General features: G+C 49.0%; 6 protein-coding genes across 6 annotated transcripts; 3 read left to right on the forward strand and 3 right to left on the reverse strand.

Moving 5' to 3' along the window:
- Positions 1-368: 368 nt before the first annotated feature.
- On the forward strand, positions 369-7853 carry LOC128731355 (delta-1-pyrroline-5-carboxylate synthase). The gene is made up of 6 exons (XM_053824474.1): positions 369-503; positions 4975-5965; positions 6055-6296; positions 6385-6868; positions 6950-7231; positions 7292-7853. The coding sequence occupies exons 1-6, from the start codon at positions 369-371 to the stop codon at positions 7552-7554; spliced, it is 2397 nt and encodes a 798-aa protein (XP_053680449.1). The 3' UTR covers positions 7555-7853.
- A 662-nt stretch (positions 7854-8515) lies between these two features.
- On the reverse strand, positions 8516-9361 carry LOC128720885 (nuclear receptor-binding factor 2-like). The gene is made up of 2 exons (XM_053814584.1): positions 9311-9361; positions 8516-9229 (listed from the first exon to the last, which is right to left on the reverse strand). Exons 1-2 carry the CDS (start codon positions 9332-9334, stop codon positions 8516-8518), a joined length of 738 nt encoding a protein of 245 aa, XP_053670559.1. The 5' UTR covers positions 9335-9361.
- Positions 9362-9695: 334 nt separating this feature from the next.
- LOC128720245 (NEDD4-binding protein 2) lies at positions 9696-13556 on the forward strand. The gene is made up of 3 exons (XM_053813904.1): positions 9696-9792; positions 9864-13068; positions 13142-13556. Exons 1-3 carry the CDS (start codon positions 9696-9698, stop codon positions 13221-13223), a joined length of 3384 nt encoding a protein of 1127 aa, XP_053669879.1. The 3' UTR covers positions 13224-13556.
- Positions 13557-14049: 493 nt separating this feature from the next.
- Positions 14050-14646, reverse strand: LOC128731367 (uncharacterized). Its single transcript, XM_053824485.1, has one exon. The coding sequence runs from the start codon at positions 14644-14646 to the stop codon at positions 14050-14052; it is 597 nt and encodes a 198-aa protein (XP_053680460.1).
- A 1311-nt stretch (positions 14647-15957) lies between these two features.
- LOC128722234 (DCN1-like protein 4) lies at positions 15958-18976 on the forward strand. The gene is made up of 5 exons (XM_053816089.1): positions 15958-16049; positions 16846-16943; positions 17183-17436; positions 17508-17715; positions 17784-18976. The coding sequence occupies exons 1-5, from the start codon at positions 15958-15960 to the stop codon at positions 17849-17851; spliced, it is 720 nt and encodes a 239-aa protein (XP_053672064.1). The 3' UTR covers positions 17852-18976.
- Positions 18977-19145: 169 nt separating this feature from the next.
- Positions 19146-20158, reverse strand: LOC128722232 (protein FRG1 homolog). Its single transcript, XM_053816088.1, has 3 exons — positions 20100-20158; positions 19449-20030; positions 19146-19375 (listed from the first exon to the last, which is right to left on the reverse strand). The coding sequence occupies exons 1-3, from the start codon at positions 20156-20158 to the stop codon at positions 19228-19230; spliced, it is 789 nt and encodes a 262-aa protein (XP_053672063.1). The 3' UTR covers positions 19146-19227.
- Between the last annotated feature and the right edge of the window lie 2629 nt (positions 20159-22787).

Raw genomic sequence — 22787 nt, forward strand, 5'->3', positions numbered from 1 at the left:
CGGATCGATCGAAAAGACACACCATAGCCCGGAACTGTCCCCGTGTTCAGGGCGGAATTTCGAACGCGATCTCGTTCGCCTCGCTTCCGTACGCTAGCTGGGCCACTGTTCCCAAGCGGAACTTTTACGTTCGCTGACGGTGAAAATGCTGTGAACGAGCGTGTTTCAGTGTCCACCAGTGTTCCAGTTCCCGGAAGCTCACTACTTTTGTTTTTGTTTCCAAACGACACACGCAGACGAAACGGTCCGCAGTTAGTTTCCTGTCGGTTTTTGCGAGTAACGAGGTTTCCGCGTCGTAACGTTTCGTGCTTGTCGTATCGATTCGATCCCGTTCCGGGGGTTTGGGTGTTACGCAGAAAACAGCAAGGATGAGCTTCCTGAGGGCGCTTACCAAGCGTGGCCTCGCCGTATCGCCGCTGGTGCAACGCCTCGGGCCTCATTTGTCCTGCCGATCTTTCTCCATCGTTGGCAACCCGAACGTCAGCTCGTACCTTGTGCAACAGGTAAGTCTGGGAGTGGATCAAAAGCAAAAACAAAAAAAAACAGGACAAAACAACAAAGCCTACTAGGTCTGGCCGTTTGACACGGAACACGCTCGGGAAAGGAACCGCGTCACGCGAACGCTTGTCACAACATGGGCTTTTAAAGTAATCAAACACCAGGACGCGCCAAACCACGGTGTGGCCCGTGCTACCCCGTAATCACAACCCTTCACGGTGATAACCCAGCGTTCGGCTCGGTGGTGGCCTCTTCCGTGCATGTCTGCGTGCGGCCGTGCGTACCTATCAGCTGGACCTCGGCAACCGTTTGATGTTCATCGAAATCTATGCCGTTTGATCGGATCGCTTCTTGCGGTAGTCGCGTACAATTGGCACTGCAACAATTGACCCGATGGGTGTCCGATAATTGGGCGAGAAGCCCTGTTTGTGTGTGTGTGTGTGTTTACCGGTGTTTGATCCAAGCAACCGGAGACTAATTCAAATGTGTTCCGCCCGCGAATCGCCATCCATCGTTCGTGCTTGATTGATGTTATCACGCGGGTCACTAGGCGCATCTAATTAGCATCGCAAAAGCCCGACCGGAATCGGTTTATCGGTTTGCCGGAAATGATCACCTGTCTTCTCCATTATGCGTTGGGTCCTTTCATTGGTGTCGCTTTGACGCAACAGCACATGCCTGCCAATCGACGCCTACGGGATTTAATTACCCTGCGAGGTAGCGCGGAGTAAACTTTTCCGGTCGATTGTTTACACACCACAGCACCGCACAAAGGCCAAACTCTCGGTCGGGAAAACTCGAACATAAACAGGGCTGTCTCCCCGCCACCCTCTGGGCGGTGGCCAGCTGTTTGCTTTTCTTGTATGTTTTGGCCAGCTCCGGGTCGCTTCTTACCAAACCCGCCCGATAAGGGTCCGCAGAGTGAGTGGTGTGGAAATTTATTTGATTTGAAATTATATTGGAAAACAACTCCCTCTCCGCTGCGATTGATGTCTTATCGGTGGCATCGGATCGCGCGACGTTATGTCCTGATCCTGGCCGTGCTGCTGAAGCGTGGGATCGTACCCGAGCCGGACGGTGCGGGTTTGTTTTGGCAAGGCAACTGCAAAACAAGCCCTAATCGGGTCCGGAACAACAGCAGACAGGCACTGGTGGGACGGATCGTGTGCTTTCACAATCAGGAAACCCGCGCCCGCCTTTTCAGGAGCTAGCAAAGAGAGTGATGGAGCCTGAGAACAGAAGAAGAAGAAAAAAAAGAAAACAGGAAGAGGGCGCTTGGTGGGCGCGATGTTTAGACTTGGTGAGACGATCGACACACAAACATCTTCCAGTCACGTTTCGCACATTGCCAGACACTTCCCGTTTTCCCGTGCGATGACGAGAGCTTTGAGAGATTTGCTGACGGCCGTTCGCCAGGATTAGCCCTTTGCGCTTACGGGCAATCTAATTTCGTAACTTTCTAATCGTGATACTTGTTCCCGGGGCTCGCTGCGTTTCCGTTGGCCGCTTTGATGTGCCATCCGGACGCGGTGAAAAAGGATGCGCCCCACAAAAGCCTTCGCGTCTGGTGGAGGACGCTTGTAACACAATACTGTGCCATTCGATACGAACGACGGCAAGGTTTAGATGAAAGCATACCTTTAGGACGGCCGAAGATGGGACCGATTTTTGGGCCACGGTGGTTCGGTGAAACTTTACACCTCCGCGCTGATGTTGCTCGTGAATGTCGCCGTGTTCGAAGAACCGCCACCCATTGCTAGCGTGTACGGATAATTGTTCGAGACGTCTTGAAACCGGATCGAGCCGCTTCTGAGAGCTAGGTTTCGGTTAGTTCAACGCTCGTTTCATGGGCACAAGTTTTGAGTAGCCTTCGCGCGTTGAAAACGTCCAGAAAATCGACGAACAGCTTAGGGGCAAACGTTCACCCATTTCAGGGTGAAACCGTGTTCGAAGAACGCCGTAACCGATTTCTAGGGCATCTTGATAATTGCTACCGGATCAAGCCGCTTCCCAGTGCTCGACGCTCTTTTCATGGGCACTAGTTTGGAACAACAATCGTGATAACATGTTCCGTGAGACCCTCGAAAAAAACTGAGAGCTCCACTCGAGGAAGTAAAAAAACCACAAACAAACAAGTGGGCGAAACCGTGAACTTTTCCAAACTAACGGTTCAAATTAATTGCCCTTCAAGCTGATCAATAACCCTGAAAGGGTTGATTCAACTCGAAGCCGCCCAGCTCAACCCTTCATCGGCCCTAAATGCGATAAGCTCACCTCTTCGTGTATGAGCAATCGCGTGAATGAAAAAAAAAAGCTTTACGGCAGGTCGAGCAGAAATATGCTCGAAATCGGCAACGTTAGTGCTACAAACGAGCGCGTTAAAAACAATCGTAACGCTTAAACACAACTTTCCCGTGCCGAGCTCGCAAACAATTCGGTGCAATCACAATTTATTACGAGCGCGCTATATTGCGCCCTCTCACGAGCGCCAAGGGATTGGACGAGTTGTGCTTACGATTGTGATAGGATCATGTGGAAATCAAATAAAATTTCAATTACTCCTGCCACGTCGCCCCATCCGGGCCACGATGCACGGTACCGGAAGAATGCAACTGCTGCACCAGCTGCAAGCGAAAACGCACAACCCGTGACAATACGAAGCGAAATCAAAGTAATTATAATTCATGGTACATCCAATGAACTGCGGGAGGAAATAAAAACTGCACCGCGCAGAGTGGAAAATCAAATAATAATGAAAAATAATTTCCGCTACGATTGTAGCGCAAAATTACGTTCGACGTAATCCGGCAGGGAAAAGACAGCTCCGTAAGCTGTCCGGCATCCGGTGCTCTCGGGGAGCAACAGACGAGGGGGAGAGAAAAAAAGGACATAGGAAAATACTACAATATTATGCCATCCAGGGCCGAGAGAATCGGGCAGACCGAACGATCCTTCGCCGCTGGGAAGGACGAAATGGCCTACAGTAAATTGTGCCATCGTGCCGCTGAGAGAGCATCGGCCGTGCAACGATAATTAACTTTGAATGGTCAATCCGGTTCTCGGAGCGCCGTTGTCTGTGCTGGACATTTGAGCCATTTTCCGAGCGTCTTTTCACCACGCTGTCTCCCGCGGGGGCTGGGAATGATTGTGTCAAATTTTCCAGCCATCATAAGTACGCGACCCACGCAAGCCCGGCCCGGCACCAGCACGAAAGCGGTGGTGTTTTGGAGGATTTCGCCCAACGTCCCACGCCTGAAGGATATGCACCCGTGGGTGGGCAACACATTTTCGAGAGATAGATTAGCGAATTTCGTTATTGTTGATGATGGTGAATAAATTTCAGCTCTACCTTGCATCTACAAGCGCACACAGCAAAAAAAAAACAAAGCGAATCCCCCTTGAGATGGATCCCGTTCTTAAGCCCAGGACGAAACCGAACGAATTTAATGCCCGAACAGGCCTCCGGTGCCGTTGCTCAAGCTCAGCGGTACGCCAACATTTTAGCAAACTCAACGCAGCATAATGAGCGAAGAAAAGGGATCCGTTTTTTTGGGTTCGGGCAGCGTGCTAGAAATAATGATACAAAATGTTTTCCCAAAAGGATCTGCTCCTTGCCTGGACCTTCGCCGGGAGTTTCTTAGGGCGCAGCGAAACAAAAAAAATATAATTTTCGTACACAAAAATGAAATGACTGCTAATAGTACCCGCAGCTGAGCTGGAGGTAGCCGGGAAAAAAGGACCCTCCTGCGAATCCCTCATCGAAGGGTCGAACGGGGACGCAGGAATTTGCGTCTCACCTTCAGCCCGACCGGAGTTGTGTCGACAAGTTTTCTGTTCGCGTCTTTTTTTTTCTCCTCCATTGGCGAAAACCACCAGGCGTTTCCGAAAGGAATCACGGAAAAAGGCGGCGAAAATCTGCATCTCGCAACAAATATGATGAAAAAAGTTTCGATTGTTTTCCGATATGATATTGCCGTTATGGCCACGAGCACTGGAGGAATCGCGCCCCTTTTTTTGTACGTACTCAGAATACGAAAGTAGCCCTCGGTTACCTTTTTCTTATGGGGTGTTGTGGGTGATGGGAGGGAGTGGGGAGAAAGCGCACACCCATACCTTCTTACCCTCCATCGGGCGTGATCCTTGTAATGCATTCGAAAACATGTTGAACGGCTATTTGAACCGTAATTTTGTGCGTTTTTTTTGTTCGTCTTCTACAACGTGCTGCCGATACAAAATTCAAGAGGTTCTCATCCCCCAGCAACTCACCTGTTGGGGAGCAGGGGGATGACAAAAAAGTCTACGCCTACTGTGTAGAACGGACCTTCGATTCGATGGTGACAGGCAATAAAAGTTTCACCGCTTGCTGTGATGGAAGGATCGTGATTCGTGGGATCGGCCTAGGGGTTATTTTTTTTTCGTTCGGGTATTAACACGTATCTAACCAACGCCACAATCTCGTTGTGTCCTTTCCCCCAGGCTAATAAAGCGAAAAATGTAAATCGCACCCTGCACGGTCTGCACGAGCGCAAACAGGCCACCTTCAACGAACGCAGCCAGCTCAAGTACGCTCGGCGGCTCGTAGTGAAGCTGGGCAGTGCCGTAATCACCCGTGAGGACGAACATGGCCTCGCTCTGGGCCGGTTGGCCTCGATCGTGGAACAGGTCGCCGAGTATCACGTGGAAGGACGCGAGTGCATTATGGTGACGAGCGGTGCCGTCGCGTTCGGCAAGCAAAAGCTCACCCAGGAGCTGCTGATGTCGCTGTCGATGCGTGAAACGCTCTCGCCCACGGATCATACGCGCCAGGACGCGGGAACGCTACTGGAACCACGTGCCGCAGCTGCTGTCGGCCAGTCCGGGCTGATGTCGCTGTACGACGCCATGTTCGCGCAGTACGGCATCAAGATCGCGCAGGTCCTCGTCACCGAACCGGACTTCTACAACGAGGAAACGCGCAAGAACCTGTTCAGCACACTTTCGGAGCTGATCAGCCTCAACATCGTGCCGATCATCAACACGAACGATGCCGTTGTGCCACCGATGTTCATCGTCGACCAAGAGGTGTCCGCCACGGGCAAGAAGCGTGGCATCCGCATCAAGGATAACGACAGTCTGGCCGCGTTGCTAGCGGCGGAAATCCACGCTGACCTGCTGATTCTGATGTCGGACGTGGACGGTATCTACAACAAGCCTCCGTGGGAGGATGGCGCACGATTGATGCACACCTACACGGCCGGTGATAAGGATCTGATTAAGTTCGGCGAAAAGTCAAAGGTCGGCACAGGCGGCATGAACTCGAAGGTGATGGCCGCGACGTGGGCGCTCGACCGTGGCGTGAGTGTGGTAATTTGCAACGGCACGCAGGATAAGGCCATCAAAAGCATCCTAACGGGGCGTAAGGTGGGCACATTTTTCACCGAATCCACTACCGAGAAGGTCACTCCAATAGAGCAAATCGCCGAAAATGGTAGGTGGCTTTTTTTCCCCACACTGTTGCGTACAACTTCTCCCCACACCGTGTGCTTACGTTTTTCTCGGATATTTCCCTGCCTTTAGCACGAAACGGTAGCCGCGTGTTGCAGAATCTTACAGCAAACGAACGGGCGCAGGCGGTGAACACCTTGGCTGATCTGCTGATTTCCCGCCAGTCGGCTATTCTCGATGCTAACGCGAAGGATCTGGAGGAGGCGAAGAAATCGGGTCTTGCAAAGCCACTTCTCTCGCGACTTTCGCTGAATGCTGGAAAACTGGACGGGTTGGCGAAAGGACTCAAGCAGATTGCTGACGATAGCCATAGGGTAAGAAGGAATCTAAACACATGCAGTAGATTATCCAAGCCAATTGAGATCCTTCGTCTCTTCACAATGAACCCCATTTCTTTCACAGAATGTAGGGCGCGTTGTGAAGCGCACCAAACTGGCGGAAGGACTCGAGCTGAAGCAAATTACCGTCCCCATCGGTGTGCTGCTGGTGATATTCGAATCCCGACCGGACTCGCTCCCTCAGGTGGCCGCCCTTGCCATGGCGTCCGGCAATGGGCTGTTGCTGAAGGGTGGCAAGGAAGCGGCCCACAGCAACCGAGCGCTGATGGAACTGGTCAAGGAATCGCTAGCACCGACCGGAGCGTCTAACGCGATCTCGTTGGTATCGACGCGCGAAGAAATAAGCGATCTTCTCTCAATGGACGAACACATCGATCTGATCATTCCGCGAGGATCGAGCGAGCTGGTGCGCAGCATTCAGGAGAAAGCCCAACACATCCCGGTGATGGGACACGCCGAAGGTATCTGCCACGTGTACGTCGACCGGGAAGCCGACCTAGACAAGGCGCTGAAGATCATTCGCGATTCCAAGTGCGACTATCCGGCGGGTAAGTTTGATCGATTGTTGCGTGCGATTGTTACGCGCTAGAGCCCGGTTTACTCATCGTTTTCGTCCTGCGGATGTGTAGCCTGTAACGCGATGGAAACGCTGCTCATTCATGAGGACCTGCTGCAAAATAGCTCCTTCTTCACGGACGTGTGCAACATGCTGAAGCGTGAGGGTGTGACGATCAACTCCGGCCCCAAACTGAACCAGATGCTTACGTTCGGTCCGCCCCAGGCGAAATCACTCAAGTTCGAGTACGGCGCGTTAGAGTGCAGCATCGAGGTCGTGAAAAACCTTGAGGAAGCCATCGACCATGTGCACACGTTCGGCAGTGGGCACACGGACGTGATTGTGACGGAAAATCGTACGTACAGAAGGAACCCCCTACGAAGCGCAGTAGCTCACTAAATTCCTCTCCTTGCAGCTACTTCGGCCAATTACTTCCAGAGCAACGTCGATAGTGCCTGCGTGTTCCACAACGCAAGTAGCCGCTTTGCGGATGGATTCCGGTTCGGTCTCGGGGCAGAAGTAGGCATTTCCACCGCTAGGATACACGCCCGCGGTCCGGTAGGCGTTGAAGGACTACTCACAACGAAATGGATCCTTAGCGGAGTGGACCATGCGGCGTCGGAATTTACGGATGGTTCGCGCGCGTGGCTGCACCAACCGCTACCGACAGGAGAGTGAGCGTAGCCTACAATTGCCAGTTGTTCCAGTCGATGGGCACCGTCCTACCGTTTAAGAATTTTTCTACCGCTGCATTGTGCGGGCTGTTAACGATGCGTGTTTAAAGAGGCCCCCTTCGAACGGCAACATTCCTATTGCCGCGTACGCACAACCGTCTGCGAGGCAGTGTAATGAGCAGCACAATCGGAAAACTCAATTAATTATCCTTACCATATTATTGTTAGTACGTCGCTGAATGCGTAATCGTTTCGTTCCGCAGGGGACGAGAGTGGTCAGAACGTTGGTAAATGAAATAAAAGCCGCCTGTAAATAACGATTGTTGTTGTTTTTTTTTTGCTTCTCCCCCTGCCATTCCTTTTGCTCGCTGAGCTGCAGACCAATGCAGTTTTCCAGTATCCTGCCCGCTCCAATAGGGGGCACGTACCGTCAATTGAGGGCAGGCATGAAATTTAAATTAATTCCATTCGCGCCTAATGAGCGTTCGGTGAATTATTTAACTCATTTCGAACTTCTGCGGTTGCCGAAAACGAACACACGAAAGCTGAGTATGGCAACGATTTCAATTGGAAAACTATCCCCATCCTCTCGACTTGGGGAAAATTTAATTTTCGAAGCTGCGTATAAGTTCGGTTAGAAATATAATTGTCTACATGATGTGTTAACATTCAACGTAGAGTAGTTTTCCGGTTTTATTTGCGCCAGTTACACATGCACCGTATCGATCACATGCAAGCAGAAATAGGTAAAGGCTTCCTAGCCTAGCGTTCATCATTTACAAAATATTTACAACCCTATTGACCCGCAGAGGACAGCAGCTTTTAGTCTACTCGGAGGTTTAAAGTAAACACATAAGTAGTCTTATCACATCTTGCAACACTGTTGTAAAACGCTGCACCACCGCAGCGCGATAGACAGACAAGGAAACGGAAGGCGACAGCCAACGACGTTTCCCTGTTCAAATTCAATGATTGTCCAGCTCCGACAGATCAAATACGGGCATTTCCAACGGCGCCAGTGTCGACAGATTATCGTCCATCAGGTCTACGGTGTGTTTTTGTGTGCTCAGGCCTCCTTCGTTCGCATTGCTAGCAGGATCTGTGTTGCCTTTACGGTCCTCCGTGGTCGCGCTTTCCTTTTCCTTTTCGAAGTAGCGCAGCTTCTCACGCAGTTCCTCGTTTTCGGTGGCGTACTCGTCCACATTTTGTGACATCCGCTGGATCAAGATGTGCAGCGAATGGTTCAGCGTGATAAGCTCTCGTACTGCTTTCGATCCACCGTCCGTTGTCCCGGCAGCTTGGTTGGCTGGCATCGCGATATTCCGGCTTAACGTTTCCAGCAGCCCATCGGTATCGTCGAGGTTGTGATAGATCGCCACCTGCAGCTCGTTGTACTTGTCCATTTTTTCGATCTGCTGCGCCAGGAACTCGGGATTCTTGCGTCGCTGGTATTCGAGGGCTCGCAGGTATCGATCATACTGTTGCTTCTTTACCTGCAGCAAGTCTACCTGTTTCAGATGGTACTTGCGCTGCAGCTGAAGCGATTCTTGCACCATCGCGTTTGTTTGCTGTTTGAGCGTTTCGTTGAAGTGAAAAACGGCCTGCCGGTGACACTCCATAGCTTCGTCGAAGCGACGATTTTTTGCACAGTTTTCTGCCCTTCTGCCGTACATGTGCGCCTACGATAAATAGAAACGTCTCAACCACACGTAGCAAACCATTGGCTGAAACAAAAACTCGCTGGAGGTTGATTTCCTTACCCTGTTAAGATGTGAATTCTCCATCGAATCGCTGCAACTACGCGTAAACAAACTTTCTCGTGTGCCTCGGTCGCTTTGTTGTCTTTGCCTTCAACCTAACAGCTGATTGCACGTGCCAGTGCTGCCAGTGCGCGCGCTTTAACAATTCGTCCAAGCTGTCAGTTCAATTTCGCCACATTGCCGTATTTATGTGTTTTTTATTTACGACTTTCTATCGACGCATTTCACTATCACGCGTCCAATCTTTTGTTAAGGTGTTTTCAAAGTAATATGAAGAATAATAGAGTGGACCTACGATACATAGATCAATTTGAACGCAAAAAGGTGATAGCTACACGTACGTTCTACAGCTCAAGTAACAATGTATTCAACGGAGCGCAGAGAGATGTGCAAGGACGAAATTTTAGCGCACCTCACGGAGCTATTCGGTGATGTTATCGATCAGCAACATATTATCGCCACGATCGACATTTTCGAGGAATGTAAGTATAACGCTCGTGCATAAACATTCGGCTGTTTCACGTGAGATGATATTGCTTCCGCATCCATCCAGTGGAAACTTGCATCGAGGCACTGCTGCAGGCGGAAGATCAGATTAGATCCTCAAAAAAACCGCTAGCTGTACAAAAGAATAAAACAGTCAAGGGCCAAGAACCGCTGCCCATACCCACCGATCATGACATGAACGGACCGGATGCATCCACAGGTGCCACCCGCAAGACGACCATGGCCAAGGACAACCCCACCGCAATGCCTGCCAGCTTCGCTTCGTTGCTGCAAAAGGGTAGCTTTCCGACACAATTTCAGCAACCGATCCATGGCAACAGTCCTCGGCATCAGGGGAAGAGCAAGCATCAATCCGCAGACCTGCCGGGAAACTTTCAAATCTTAGTCGACAAGGTGCAAAGAGGTTATCGCGTAATGGTTCTGATGCGCGGTGCTCCCGGCTGCGGCAAGTCGCACCTATCGCGCACTCTTATCGACCACACCTCGGGAGGCGATTATCGTAATCACATTTTCAGCACCGACGACTACTTCATGGTAAACGGGGTGTACAAATTCCAGGCAGATGTGCTTGATGCTGCGCATCGGTACAATCAACATAAAGTGCTGGCCAAGGCGCGTGACGGGTGGAGCCCAATCATAATTGACAATACAAACATTCGGTTATGGGAGATGTACCCGTACGTCCAGATTGCCGTCGACAATGGTTACCTGTTGGACATACTCGAACCGAAGACACACTGGAGAAATAACAGTCGAAGCCTGGCGATACGCAACACGCACCATGTTCCGGAATCGAAAATCAAAAGCATGTTGCAAAACTATGAAAAGCTAGATGACCCACGGAACCTGTACATCCTATGTAATCTGGAGCATGCATTGACTAAACCGGCGAAGATGCGCCACTATCCTATCCTGCCAGAAGACGTCGAAGTATCGATGGCGGAGTACTCGGATCAAAGTCCAACTGTGCAACCACAGCAGGCCGCAAAGTGGGGCGAAGAGTGGGAAAGCAGCACAAAAGAGACGACGGAATCCAAAGCACGATCGTCAAATAAGACCACTGGGTGTGTAGCTAAAAATGTCGTTCCAAAACCACCACGTGATTTCAAAAGCATTGAAACTAAGACATCCCCGCGGCTCTTAGCGCTGGAGGAAGAGAGCGATCTCGGTGCAGCTGGAGGATACTCAGCGGAAGATGATTTTTCGTGGGATTTTACCGAAGACTGGCGCACGAATGACACGAATTGGAAGCCGTACGACACGGAGAGCAACCAGTTTTGGGGTCAATCGACTTCGACTGTGTCGAAGGAGAACCAGTACAAAGTTCCCAATGGAGACGATCCGCTCGTTGCAATAGAGGCCCAACCACAACGGACGCGTGCGCTCAACCCAAATCATGAACCAATTGCGGAGTTTCTCCTATCCAGCGTAAAGGAACCGACAAAGTTACCAGTCAAGGCAACGGATCCGGCACCCAAGTCTCCCTCATCGCTCGTGTCTCATGGAGTCAAAGAGAAAGCATCGAAAAAGACCGACAAAAAGCGAATCGCTCTCATCAAGCATCGACGAGGATGCCCAAACGAAAATGCAAGTTTTTCAGAAATTTGCAATCTTTACCCCAAAGTACCGGAATCGTACCTGTGGGACTTGTTCGAGAAGTGCAGCGGCGATGGCGATTGGGTTGCAAATTTGCTGCTCGAGGAGCAAAAGCTGGAAAACTTCGAAAGCTCCACCACGCAACGAACGGAGGAGAACGAGACGATGGATGACCTGGCGCGAAGTGCAATCCAGTGGAACCTGCTCGAATGCAGCTGCAATGAACCGATGGCAAAGGCCATCTCTCCAGCCGAAACACCCACCGCGGTCGATTTGGTGGAGAATGTGAACGATGTTGCGGAGATGGATGGAAATTTGATCACTACCAACGCAAGTTCTTCGGCACAATCCCCACGTGAATTGGCACGCCGTGGGCAGAGTCAACGAGAGAATTCGCAGGTGATCAAGAAAGAAATAGAGGCACGATTCATTCTGGGGAATGAGCACTTTTCGGAACACATCCAAAAGCTGCGCCTCGCGCGACGCATTGTCGCCGTCGACGAGTCTTCGCCCGAGGATATTTTGGATCTCGATACCGGTGACAAAACGACGGATAGCGAGGTTGTCGAATTGCGGCTAGGTGTGGAGTTGGTCGAGCAGCTGCATGCGCTCTTCAAGGACAAGCATTGTCCGAAATCACTCGAGTTGAATGAAATTAAGTCGGATCGCACTCGCGTGTTCATGGCCACAGAAACAGCGGAGCAACTGTACTTACTGTTTCTCGATTCACTGTATAGCTACAGCGAAGAGGAAAAACTGTTTAGCCTTCGGAAAGACGCCCGGATGGCCAAGATGATGGAAACTGAAGAAAAATATCCGGCTCTATTCAAACAGCAAGACCCATCCGGAGTGCCGAACCTGAAGGACATCATCGAGATGGAGGAGGCACTTGCGGCGTACCAGAAAGAAACTAACTCCTCCTGGCAGAAGGACGGTCCGCCCGATCTGGCCCAGCAGATGTCACAACAGAAGCTAAAGGAGATGTTCCCGCACGTGCCCGGGGAGGATTTGGTGCAGATCCTTGCGGCGCACAACAACCGGTTCGACGAGACAGTGCAGGTCGTGAACGCCTCCATTCCAGAGACCGTGCGTCGGCAGATGCTTGAGAAGGAAGAGCTGCTAAAGCAACGAGCCGAAAATGAAAAGCAAAAGTTGCTCGACCTCTTCAGCTCCCCCTCGTTTACGACCCCTTCACCTACCTCATCTAGCGAGGAAGCTATCAACTTCCACCTCGTGAAGGCCGAAGAATGCCGCAATTTGGCGCAACATCATTTGGACCTGAAGAATGAATGCCACGAAAAGGCGCGCCAGGCAATACAACGAAGCGTTCCGGGATTGGCCGACTACTACTCGCAGATCGCGCGGCTTCACCGAACGAAGATCGACATGTACAACAGTCGGGCATCGAACTGCATCATGGAGGTGCACAAGCTGAAGCTGAATAATGCAGAAGTGCTTGATCTGCATTATCTCCACTCGCAGGAAGCGCTTCGTTGTTTGGAAATGTTCCTTGCCGAACATGCCTCAAAGCTGCGCAGTTCCCAGCTGCGCTTTATGACTCTTTACATCATCACGGGCCGCGGTTTGCATTCGACCGACGGAAAACCAATCATCAAGCAACGGGTTAAGACAATGTTACGAATCAAGAACATAAGGTAATATGCTGAAAGAACGCTACGCTTATGAGCGGGTATTATAATCGTCTACATTTGTACTGTCCTTCCCCAGATACACTGAGCTGAATCCAGGATTTTTGAAGATAAAACTTTACAACCGGGACGATCTAGAGCAGCTGATGCTCATGTCCTAACCAAGCGCATTATAGATGCCGCCGACGGAATGCAAAAGTGAATCAAGTGTACTTAAATTCTTCTCATACCATCTGGCCATCTCGAATGATCTATCTTCTTCTGACGATGATCCTCTATTACAGAATACCTTATGCATACGTTGTGTAAGAAAGAGAAGCCCGATGTACCTGATTTTAAGTCTTATTTTTTTACGCGAATCAAAGCCATTTAGCTTATAAAGGACATCATAGCATAGCAACCAATAGGTACCGAATTGACGTAGTCATTCGGTACTTTTCGCATGTCTTGATGGGACGAGTTCCAATTTGAACGCACATTTTCAGTTTATCATTACGAAGTTGTTAGAAAAATAAATCTGTATTATTACAACATATTAGCTTAATATGAGTTTGAATTTACCACGAGTGTTTCACGCCACGCAGGAGCAGCATTTACCGAAGAGAACACAAATGAACTCAAGGAAGTAATGATATGTTGCTGCAAAGTTTGCTATTTTATTTGTGCTCTGTCTACTGGCGCAACATAACGGAATCACATTTTCTACCATTACTTTAATCAACATGATTAAATTAACGGGCTAAATTCTTAACTAAAGAAAAGTAACGCGAAAGGCACGACGTTCCTACCCTAGCCTAGTATTCGCGAATCGAAGAAAACTGCTCTGGTTTGAAATAAAATCGTTACCACAATGTGGTACGGGCATCGTAACTGCGAATAGTTTTAGTCAAAGAATTTCAACTATCTACCTTATTGCAATTTGTATACCACATTTGAAAAACATTGTACACTAGCTACACTTAAAAGCTATGAACAAATCCGGAATGGTCAGGGCATATTTTCTTTCTGCTCCGCTTTATCGCCTAACAACGCTCGATTACGTATGGAGCGCCGAAGTAGATTGCCCTTCGATTGGAACTCTTTCTTTGGTGGTGTATCCAGAAACACGCCCTCGTATATGGTTTCCAAGTTCAAACGGCAACGACTAACGTTCACATCCGGCGGGGTCAACCCGATGCGGGCATGTATTTCGTCCAGCGTAACATACCCCTCGGCAGGGTGACCGTCTGCTACGTCCTTCTCTTTAGCGATTGGCGGTGTGCTGTACACAGGCGTACTGCATCCGATGTAATCCTTGCCGGATCTTGGCGTCGAGCTGGCCGATTCGAAGGATTCCTGCTCGATCGGTGAGAGTGATCGCGCGGAAGGCGATAGCGAGTAGGCCGAGAATGGTGGCATTTCATCCACTAGACTTCCGTCCGGTCCTGTGAATGGGACATCTCCATTGTCTGATCCGTTGAATGGCGATATGTACCCATCTTCATCCGAAGACGATTCTAGGTCCGCCGCGTGTTGTTTGCAAGCAACGGTCTTTGGTGGCGTTGTGAACGTGTTACTCATGATCGCTTTTAAATCGGTAAGCATTGAGGTAACGAAGTTGTTGCTAATTATCCTAACTAGCTTTCTAACGCGCACAGGTAAGATTATAGCCTCGTTTAACCACTTCAAAGCACACGGTACAGGACAGACGGGTAAAAATTCGTACAGGTAAACGACGCGAAAAGGGCAGTTCACATTTTTGGCAGCCTTTGAATTTGTTGACGTTTCGCCACCTGCCTTCTCGCTCAGTGATTGTATGCGGTCCTTTTCCTGCAAAACAGCCCTCTGACAGTCTGACACTCTGACAGTTCTTTGCACAGCCGACACCCATAGCCTACGGACTCGGGACGATATACCCCTGCTAGTAGGCCTGAAAGAGATGTATCATAGCAAACATTGCTGCCAGAGCAAGCTGCTGCGCACCTCGCGGAGTGGGTTCGACTATGTGATTACCGTCGCCTGAGCTTCGTCGCTTGCCCGTGCGTACCGTTGCGTTGTTGAAAACATGAAAGCATAACCATCAACCATCATTGTCATCAGCATCGACGGGTCCCACGAAAGCCAGTGTATACTTTTCGCTGTACCTGCTGACCATCGTTTCGTGCGGGCAATCCCCTGTGCCACGCCATACTCCCCGGCCATTCCTCGACGGTAAGTTACTGCGTAGGTCCTCGATATCGTTAGGCCAAACAATCTAGGCTGCTGCCTGCTCGTCCTCTTGCTGCTGGCACTGGTCGAAAGTTTCCATCGACCGAGCAAACCCAGGCAGACAGCTATCCATGGATATCTTGGAAGATGCTGCAGCTGTGAAAAGAAACTAAAACAAAAACAAAAAGTAATACTTCATCTTCTCCGTCTTCGGCTGGAAATGAGATTTGTGAGCGGGTGGAATATTTTCATCATCGGATCAGAAAAAAAAACATTCGTCATTATTGATTTGCGTGGCAGAATCGATTTTGCTACGATTACATCGTGATAATATTCTGTTTCGTGTTTCTTTTTTCATGCTGTTCCTGCTTGCAATCAGCTGTCCAGCTGGTTCCGATTGCCTTAGTCCTGTTACCCAACGCACCAGACGTCTCTGGAGAAACGAAACACAGCTGCATTAGTAAAGACTGATCGATGCAGAGTTGCTGCGTGTTGACGAAGGAGATTTGTGAAACGGACTGACTGATCCCTTTTCCTTTTGGGCCAAGAAGAAGTTGATATGTAAATAGTGATTCACATCTCAGTCATTAGGAGTGGAACGATTGCCAAGAATTTGCTCCTCCGAGTTCTTCCGGAAGGTTCTACCATCGCCAGCGCGTCCCTTTCTGATATCGTCAAAGTCCGGGGTCCACAATTGACACAACACAAATGCCCAGAGGTAAACGTCGTCACGCCATCGACATGAGGCCCAGCGAAGAAGACCAACAGTCGACAAAACGACAGCGGAACAGTTATCAGAGGTATGGCATTTGGGTAATATTGCTTGACTTCCCTTTCAATCGCTAGCCACTCGAGTCGTGGGAAATAAGTTAGACCTCAGGTCTCCTGCGTGCTCGTCTCACATCGGTTCCAACCGATGGGGGAATGTTTCTGCGTCCAGCATCGAATCAACAGCGCTTTTATGCAAATGGATTCTTCGATCAATCTTGTTCTGCTACTTTCGCGGAGGATTTTCAAGTTTAATGTCTTGCTTGGATCCCTGCGAGACGTACCATCGCTTGGTCTCGCTTGCGCACCGTAAGCATCGCACCGGTGACAGAATAACTGTGGCTGCAAATCAACGTACGTACGTAGGATGCCAGTTTACGGTATGGCGCGTCTTTTAAAAAAAGAACAACATGATATTTTTAGCTCGGGCACGGTCCACCGTGAACAAATGCTTTCCTTCTTAATTTTCACTTTCCATTTGTCAGCGAAACACCGTCAACGAAGCAGCACATCACCGAAACGGTCGCTAACAAATTGATCCTACCGTATCTGTGCGCCCGCGCGTGTGCGTGTGTGTGTTGTGCATACAGCGGCTAGTGAAATAGAGGGCAAGCAACGATAAAAGTGATAAGCTTTTGAAAATTTCCTCGCTCACCCTAATGTGTAACGCGTATAAGGAAGCTAATGCTTAGTGCGTTTCGCGATTGATCTGTCAGCGTAACGAGATTAACGATGGGTGACGGAATGTACAACGGCTGATACTGGGCGTGAGATAAATGCTGCGACCGTAGTCACCAAAGACGCTTGTTTTGTTTCTCTCTTTTGCAGTTCACGGCGGTACAGCAAATCCGATGACATTTTCAGCCAGAAACGATGCCTCGCCTGGTTCCGGGAATATACCACACCGGACGATCCGGATACTTTAGGTGAGTAGACAAGAAGCAACCGAAGTAGGAAGTGCTTTTGCTCCTAGCGGAATGTTTGGCACCGACATGTTAAGTAATCGGCGCCTTCATTGTTTTTATCCGCTGGTCCGTACGGTAAACAATGGAGCTAATTTTAGACCTAACGGAACCAATAGTTACATATTTTCGGTGGCTTCAGGTGGTCTTGAAGGAGCATTTGCTGGTTATTTAATTTGTTTTTCGCCGTTCGTGTCCTACAGGTCCCGAAGGAATGGAAAAATTCTGCGAGGACATTGGAGTGGAACCAGAAAACGTGGCGATGCTTGTGCTGGCGTATAAGATGGGCGCCAAACAAATGGGCTTCTTCACGCAGTGCGAGTGGTTGAAGGGTTTAACAGACTTGCAGTGCGACACTGCCGCAAAGGTGCAGTGTAAACTGGAATTTCTCAGAAGTATGCTCAATGACTCGAACTCATTCAAAATTATCTATAGATATGCGTACGACTTTGCAAGGGTAAGCAGCGATGCTGGAGGGATGATTGTTATACAGAGTGGATGTTAACGGCTTTCTATTTTAATCACCAGGACAAAGACCAACGTAGCATGGATATTGAAACAGCGAAAGCCATGCTACAGCTGCTGCTCGGCAAGCACTGGCCACTATACGCACAATTTGCCCAATTCCTAGAGCAGTCCAAGTACAAAGTGATCAACAAGGATCAGTGGTGCAATATTCTAGAGTTTTCCCGCACCATCTCTAATGACCTAACGAACTACGACGTCGATGGAGCTTGTGAGTCTAATCGGTTGGGTGCATTTTTTTCAGTATTACTAATTGCATTCCTCTGTTGCTCCTTCCAGGGCCTGTCATGCTCGATGAGTTTGTGGAATGGTTAAGACAGTTACGAGCTCAGCCAACGATTAGCTGAGGCTTATTGCACTAGATGTAGGGTACAAACGGGAGATCAAAAACGAACCCTACCTATACCCACAACCGGTTGGTCATCCATCCCTCCCATTTCCACCAATTATGTATATCTCTCTTCAAGAACTCGGACAAAAACGCATTGAATCTCCGCCATAGGCCAACAGATGCAATGCCACAGAATGCAACGCACTAAGGCATACATGTAGGAGATGTAATGATGCACGTAAATTTGGTCAACACTTCCCAATTGCTTCCGGCAGCCAATCCGAAGCCGAATAAGTAATTTGCAGTAGTTTATAACATTATTTTTGATTAGAATTGTATTTTTTTAAACAGGTTGTATTGATCACAGCGCAATATCATAGAATTACAAAAAAGAATCCATTTGTGAATGAATTTATAATTTTCTATCCTCATTATCGTACTATTTTGTTTGCAAAAGTGTTGCTTCAATCCAAACCAAAAACACAGAAGAAAGTGCTCCCATTTTTTACAAAGCTTACTACCAATACAATTTTGCGCTATGTGAAGAATTCATGATAAGTTCAATGAAATGGTAAGCAGCCCGCACTGAGCTAGAACAATGAATGGTGAAATGGTGTACCCCAATGAAGTACACCTGCAAGTGCAAGTAAATAACAATAAACGGAATCGTTAATGATAGATAACGGAACCAGAGTTGGTTCTAGTTGAAAAACAGTAACATTGTGCTGTAATGTTTTCCATGATCTTGCGAAATCTGCTACAGACAGATAGAAAGGAGAAGACGACAGGAGCGAATGCGTTGAGCAAATTTATATTTATAGCAGCTATCCTCATTTGACTGGGTGTGAAGGTGGTCACACAAAAATGGACTGGGGTGTGGATGTAGGGCATCAGGATGAGAGCCTGCTACTAACGAACTGATATTCCGATAACGTAAAGGGACGGACCACGGCTTGGTGAGAACCGAAAGTTGAGCTGTCGACGAAACTTCAAATCTCTTGTAGATAACAATAAATAATTCAACAAGGGGGAACTGATTTACGGAGCAAAACACATTAAAATAGCACATTAGCAAAATCGGTCTGCCTAGGAACCGCATTTTGACATTCGGTATGCAACAAGAAAGACGAAAATACAGTAAAAACAATTCTATTGGCAAAACTCAATGCTATCGCTATCGAAAGCCAGCCACTATACTCACCAAAATAAAACTCGATAAATTGAATGACTAATAACATAGAAATGAAATCGAAAGCAAAGCCCCAAGGAAAACAGAGAAGCTCGAAGAAAAAACGCATAATAAAAATTAAAACATACTCTATCTTGAATATAAAAAAGTGTTAAATCATAAATTATGCCACCGCATTCGTTAAATATGCTTGCTAAATGATTTTATTTGCAGTATCGATCGGCTTTCATTTTACTACGTCGATCCAGCAGAGCCTCGTGGAGGGTTCCTTCGTCCTTGGCTTTCTTAAGCACCACCTTGTCCTCCTGATTGACACGGAGTTTCTTGTCTTGGAATTTTTGAAACTTTTTCCTAGAAAAAAAAATGGAGATGTACTTTTGTTGTTCCTGCTACAGCTGTGAGGATTCGGTGTCAATATACTTACACATAATTTATTTCCACCTGGTCGAGATCGCCCGATTCCTCAACCGGCAGCTCTTTACTTGAAATGTCCTCTCGACCGGCGCAGCTTCTAATCACACAGATTTCATCGCTGCCCACTTTTTTCTTGATGGCTACAAGCGCATCGTCCTCTGGATCCACCGAGACGAAACATCCGTTAGCGGCAAGCAGTGCCATCTTACCATGCTCAAACACGGGCTCGAATTGTTCCAGAGCTGAGACTGCGTCCGAACGGCCCGTTATCATTCCATCTTTTTCCACCTTGAGATACTTGCCGTAACCTGACTTGAATGCCACCTTCTGTTCATTGATTAGCACCGCGCTGAAGATCTCTTCCGGATCCGGAGGGTCACCCTCATTGTGAGGTGCTCCTAAGGCAAAAAGGCCGTTATCGAGTGCCTTCACGTAAGCCTGTTTGTCGAATTGAAGTGCAATAGAACCAGTTATGTCGCTAGTTTTGCCGACCATCCACCAACCACCGTGCTTCACCGCGTCCGTATCGACAACGAGAGCCTTTTTCGCTGCCTTATCCTTTTTGTCTTTTTTGTGTTTTCGCTTGGTGCCCCTGAAAAAAAAACATCAATATGCCAATCAAATATGTGTATTTTTGGGGAACACGCATCAATCGACTTACTTTGAACTTTCACCTTTCAAAACAAGCTTGCTGGTTTTTACCTTGCTGTATTCAGACATTTTACAGGATAATTCGTCGCGTATTTCGCGTATGCTAAGTAGATTGTATTCTGTTTAAATAAACAAAACAGTTGGTCCGACAGCGCTTGGTGTGTTTATTTACATCCGATCGATTGCGTTTATATCTAATGAGTAAGGTGTGCAATGATTATGACAGGCTATCTTATCACGTTGCTACCTTCAGTTACATTAAGTTAACCCTTATGTAATACTTGTCGATGGATGATGTCTATTACAAGTTACTAGTGCATAAAATTCTAGTCTATTACATGATACTAGTATACTTAGTATTACGAGAAGTGTATATTATTCTAAGAAAGTATTTAACATTTATATTCAATGAGTTGCTTGTATGGAATTTTGATCAATTTTAGCGCTCCTTTTGTTGCAAGCAAATTTTAGAGCATTTGCGGACGAAATATAAACTGTTCCGCTTTTCGTCTGTATCGTGAAGAGCTTTACCATGTTGCAATCAAGCATGAAGGATTGATGAGTTAAAGAATGTTAAAGAAACCAATGAAGCATTACTCGAACATTGCGCTGCCATGGCGCGACATACGCTTTCAAAAACGTTTGTACTGATTTTTCCTAGCTATTTTCGCTTTTCACTCGTTCTCAGAACAACAAAAATCTCGTAGACTTATGTCAAAGGCATCCTTTTTCCGTCTGCTAGCAGTTTCCGCGCTCCATAGGAGGTCCTCGTTTTCCACTGTTCGCTTCAGGGTGCTGCACCTAGAACAAAAAGGCGTGCTTTCACGTGCAAAGTACACCATACCCCCTCGCAGTTGCATGTTGTTTTGTCTAAGCCACCGTACCAAGCGCTCAGCCTATCTTCCGGAACGGGAAAACTGAAGGCAAAACCTAGGGGGAAAAAACGCAGCCCTTGCTACCGCGCTAATAACGGACAATGAACATCCTTCTGTTTGAAAGCAAAGCTGCGAGCAAAAACTCTCGGTCAGACTTTTAAGCTTCGTCTCGTCTCGCCCTTTCATCCCTGTTCCTGGTTTTCCCGCACCACCCACGCCCGCCTGTATTTCCCGGCTAGCCCGCGCGGCAGGCTCGGTGAAGCAGAATAACAAAACATCCGTAACGGGGCTCCCCGGTTCGGCGAGAGGACGCAGAAAAACGACTCGACTCCATTAATTTTATCCAGTTGGCCGCACAGTTTGAAGTGTGCCTGTTTCTGAGCCCAAACCAACCACGAGCGCCTGTCGCCCTGGTGCCTCGCTGAAACCAGGACACTTTGACTCCGGACTCCCTTCGACACCTTCCGCGGTCGGTTCGAAGGGGTTCCACACCGCGGGAACAACGACAAAGGCATTATGTGCTCTCCTCGCGCATTGTTTCCATCCTGACGTTAGATCTTCGAAGTTTCTCGCTCGGTGGCCAAAAAACCATTCATTACCGCCCGTTCCCGGCTCGTTACCAAGGATACTGGATTGCGGACAAGCAAGTAGATAAGACTCCTCGAAGATGTACTCCGTGGTTCGTGCACTTGAGAAGGATTTTATGACTGCTCGATTGCGGCAACCGACACCGCCGAGTGCCACCGGCAAGTGCTCTACGTTCTCCTCGAGACTTTGGCCGCACTTGTTGCTGGATGTCCTGCGAGCGATGGAGACAGGAGAGCAAAACAAAAAACGGACGATCCACGACAAGGGCAGCGCAATAAACGCGAGCACTTTCACGGACCGGCAGATTCGATACATTGGCGTGCGCGAAAGCAACCGAAGCGCGACGAAAGGCCCACCAAATGGAGCCTCGATAGACCGACGGGATTAATTTAACTTCAGTGCCAACAAGCACTTCAAAGCCCCAATGGTCGCGAGGAAAGCTTCTCGTCGTCCTTTTCAAACTGGAAAACTCACCCGCGGTTGCCTTTTTGGAGTTGATGAAAACGGGTGGGTTTTTGTGCCTTTGTGCCCTTTTCGGACCCATCCCCCTTCGTGTCCCTTCCGGTGACCACGCTGCCACGGAATCCTTTGCGCAAAACAATGCCGCACTGTCGGGTTGCATCGCGCCCTCATCGGGCCATTTGTCGCGCTTTTATTGCCACCCCTGGCTCGACGCGCGAACGATCCTGCACGCTTCCTTGCGGTGTTTTCAAAGCGACCCATTGAAGCGCAAAACGCGCTCTGGCCACACGCGTGCTTGCGTTCGCCAGCCCGTGTTGGCGTGCTTCCGCGCGAACCGAGGGGATTTTGTCGAGGTTCGGGCACATGCGCACGATAAACCCACGCGCACGCGAGCACGCCGCTGTTTTCCCGTTTTTTTCCCAACCCCACCGGACGTACGGCGCGGAGACGCTTTTCCCCCTCATTCATAAAAACACGAGGCGCTGGTGCCGAGTCCTGACGCACACATACTCACACGTACACACACGAAGCGTCTCGGAACCGAGGGGGCGAAGTGAGCGCGCGTGGACATCCGGTGCAACATTCCCACCCCATCGAGATCCTTGCCGGCTTGATTCGCGTGCGCTCGCTTTCTCTCTCTCTCTCTCTCACTCGCTCTTTCTCTCTCTCTCTCTTTCACACTTGCTGTCTCGGTCGCTGCCGGTGCCTGAAGGGACGCTACCAGCACGTACCGGAGCGACCACAGCCGCCAGTCTGCGCTTGGATTGCGTGGG

The sequence above is a fragment of the Anopheles nili genome, chromosome 2, assembly GCF_943737925.1.
Source record: "Anopheles nili chromosome 2, idAnoNiliSN_F5_01, whole genome shotgun sequence".
Classification (NCBI taxonomy): domain Eukaryota; kingdom Metazoa; phylum Arthropoda; class Insecta; order Diptera; family Culicidae; genus Anopheles; species Anopheles nili.

Excerpts from the sequence above, each read along its gene's own strand:
- LOC128722232 (XM_053816088.1), bottom strand. The coding sequence starts at position 20,158 with ATGTCTGAATACAGCAAGGTAAAAACCAGCAAGCTTGTTTTGAAAGGT. Across the intron at positions 20,031-20,099 it reads TTGAAAGGTGAAAGTTCAAA|GGGCACCAAGCGAAAACACA; the intron begins GTAAGTCGATTG and ends TTTTTTTTTCAG. Across the intron at positions 19,376-19,448 it reads CAGGTGGAAATAAATTATGT|GAAAAAGTTTCAAAAATTCC; the intron begins GTAAGTATATTG and ends TTTTTTTTCTAG.
- LOC128731355 (XM_053824474.1), top strand. The coding sequence starts at position 369 with ATGAGCTTCCTGAGGGCGCTTACCAAGCGTGGCCTCGCCGTATCGCCG. Across the intron at positions 5,966-6,054 it reads AGAGCAAATCGCCGAAAATG|CACGAAACGGTAGCCGCGTG; the intron begins GTAGGTGGCTTT and ends CCCTGCCTTTAG. Across the intron at positions 6,297-6,384 it reads TTGCTGACGATAGCCATAGG|AATGTAGGGCGCGTTGTGAA; the intron begins GTAAGAAGGAAT and ends TTTCTTTCACAG.
- LOC128720885 (XM_053814584.1), bottom strand. The coding sequence starts at position 9,334 with ATGGAGAATTCACATCTTAACAGG. Across the intron at positions 9,230-9,310 it reads AGAATTCACATCTTAACAGG|GCGCACATGTACGGCAGAAG; the intron begins GTAAGGAAATCA and ends TATTTATCGTAG.
- LOC128720245 (XM_053813904.1), top strand. The coding sequence starts at position 9,696 with ATGTGCAAGGACGAAATTTTAGCGCACCTCACGGAGCTATTCGGTGAT. Across the intron at positions 9,793-9,863 it reads GATCGACATTTTCGAGGAAT|TGGAAACTTGCATCGAGGCA; the intron begins GTAAGTATAACG and ends GCATCCATCCAG. Across the intron at positions 13,069-13,141 it reads TTACGAATCAAGAACATAAG|ATACACTGAGCTGAATCCAG; the intron begins GTAATATGCTGA and ends GTCCTTCCCCAG.
- LOC128722234 (XM_053816089.1), top strand. The coding sequence starts at position 15,958 with ATGCCCAGAGGTAAACGTCGTCACGCCATCGACATGAGGCCCAGCGAA. Across the intron at positions 16,944-17,182 it reads GGACGATCCGGATACTTTAG|GTCCCGAAGGAATGGAAAAA; the intron begins GTGAGTAGACAA and ends CGTGTCCTACAG. Across the intron at positions 17,437-17,507 it reads ATGCGTACGACTTTGCAAGG|GACAAAGACCAACGTAGCAT; the intron begins GTAAGCAGCGAT and ends TTTAATCACCAG.
- LOC128731367 (XM_053824485.1), bottom strand. The coding sequence starts at position 14,646 with ATGCTTACCGATTTAAAAGCGATCATGAGTAACACGTTCACAACGCCA.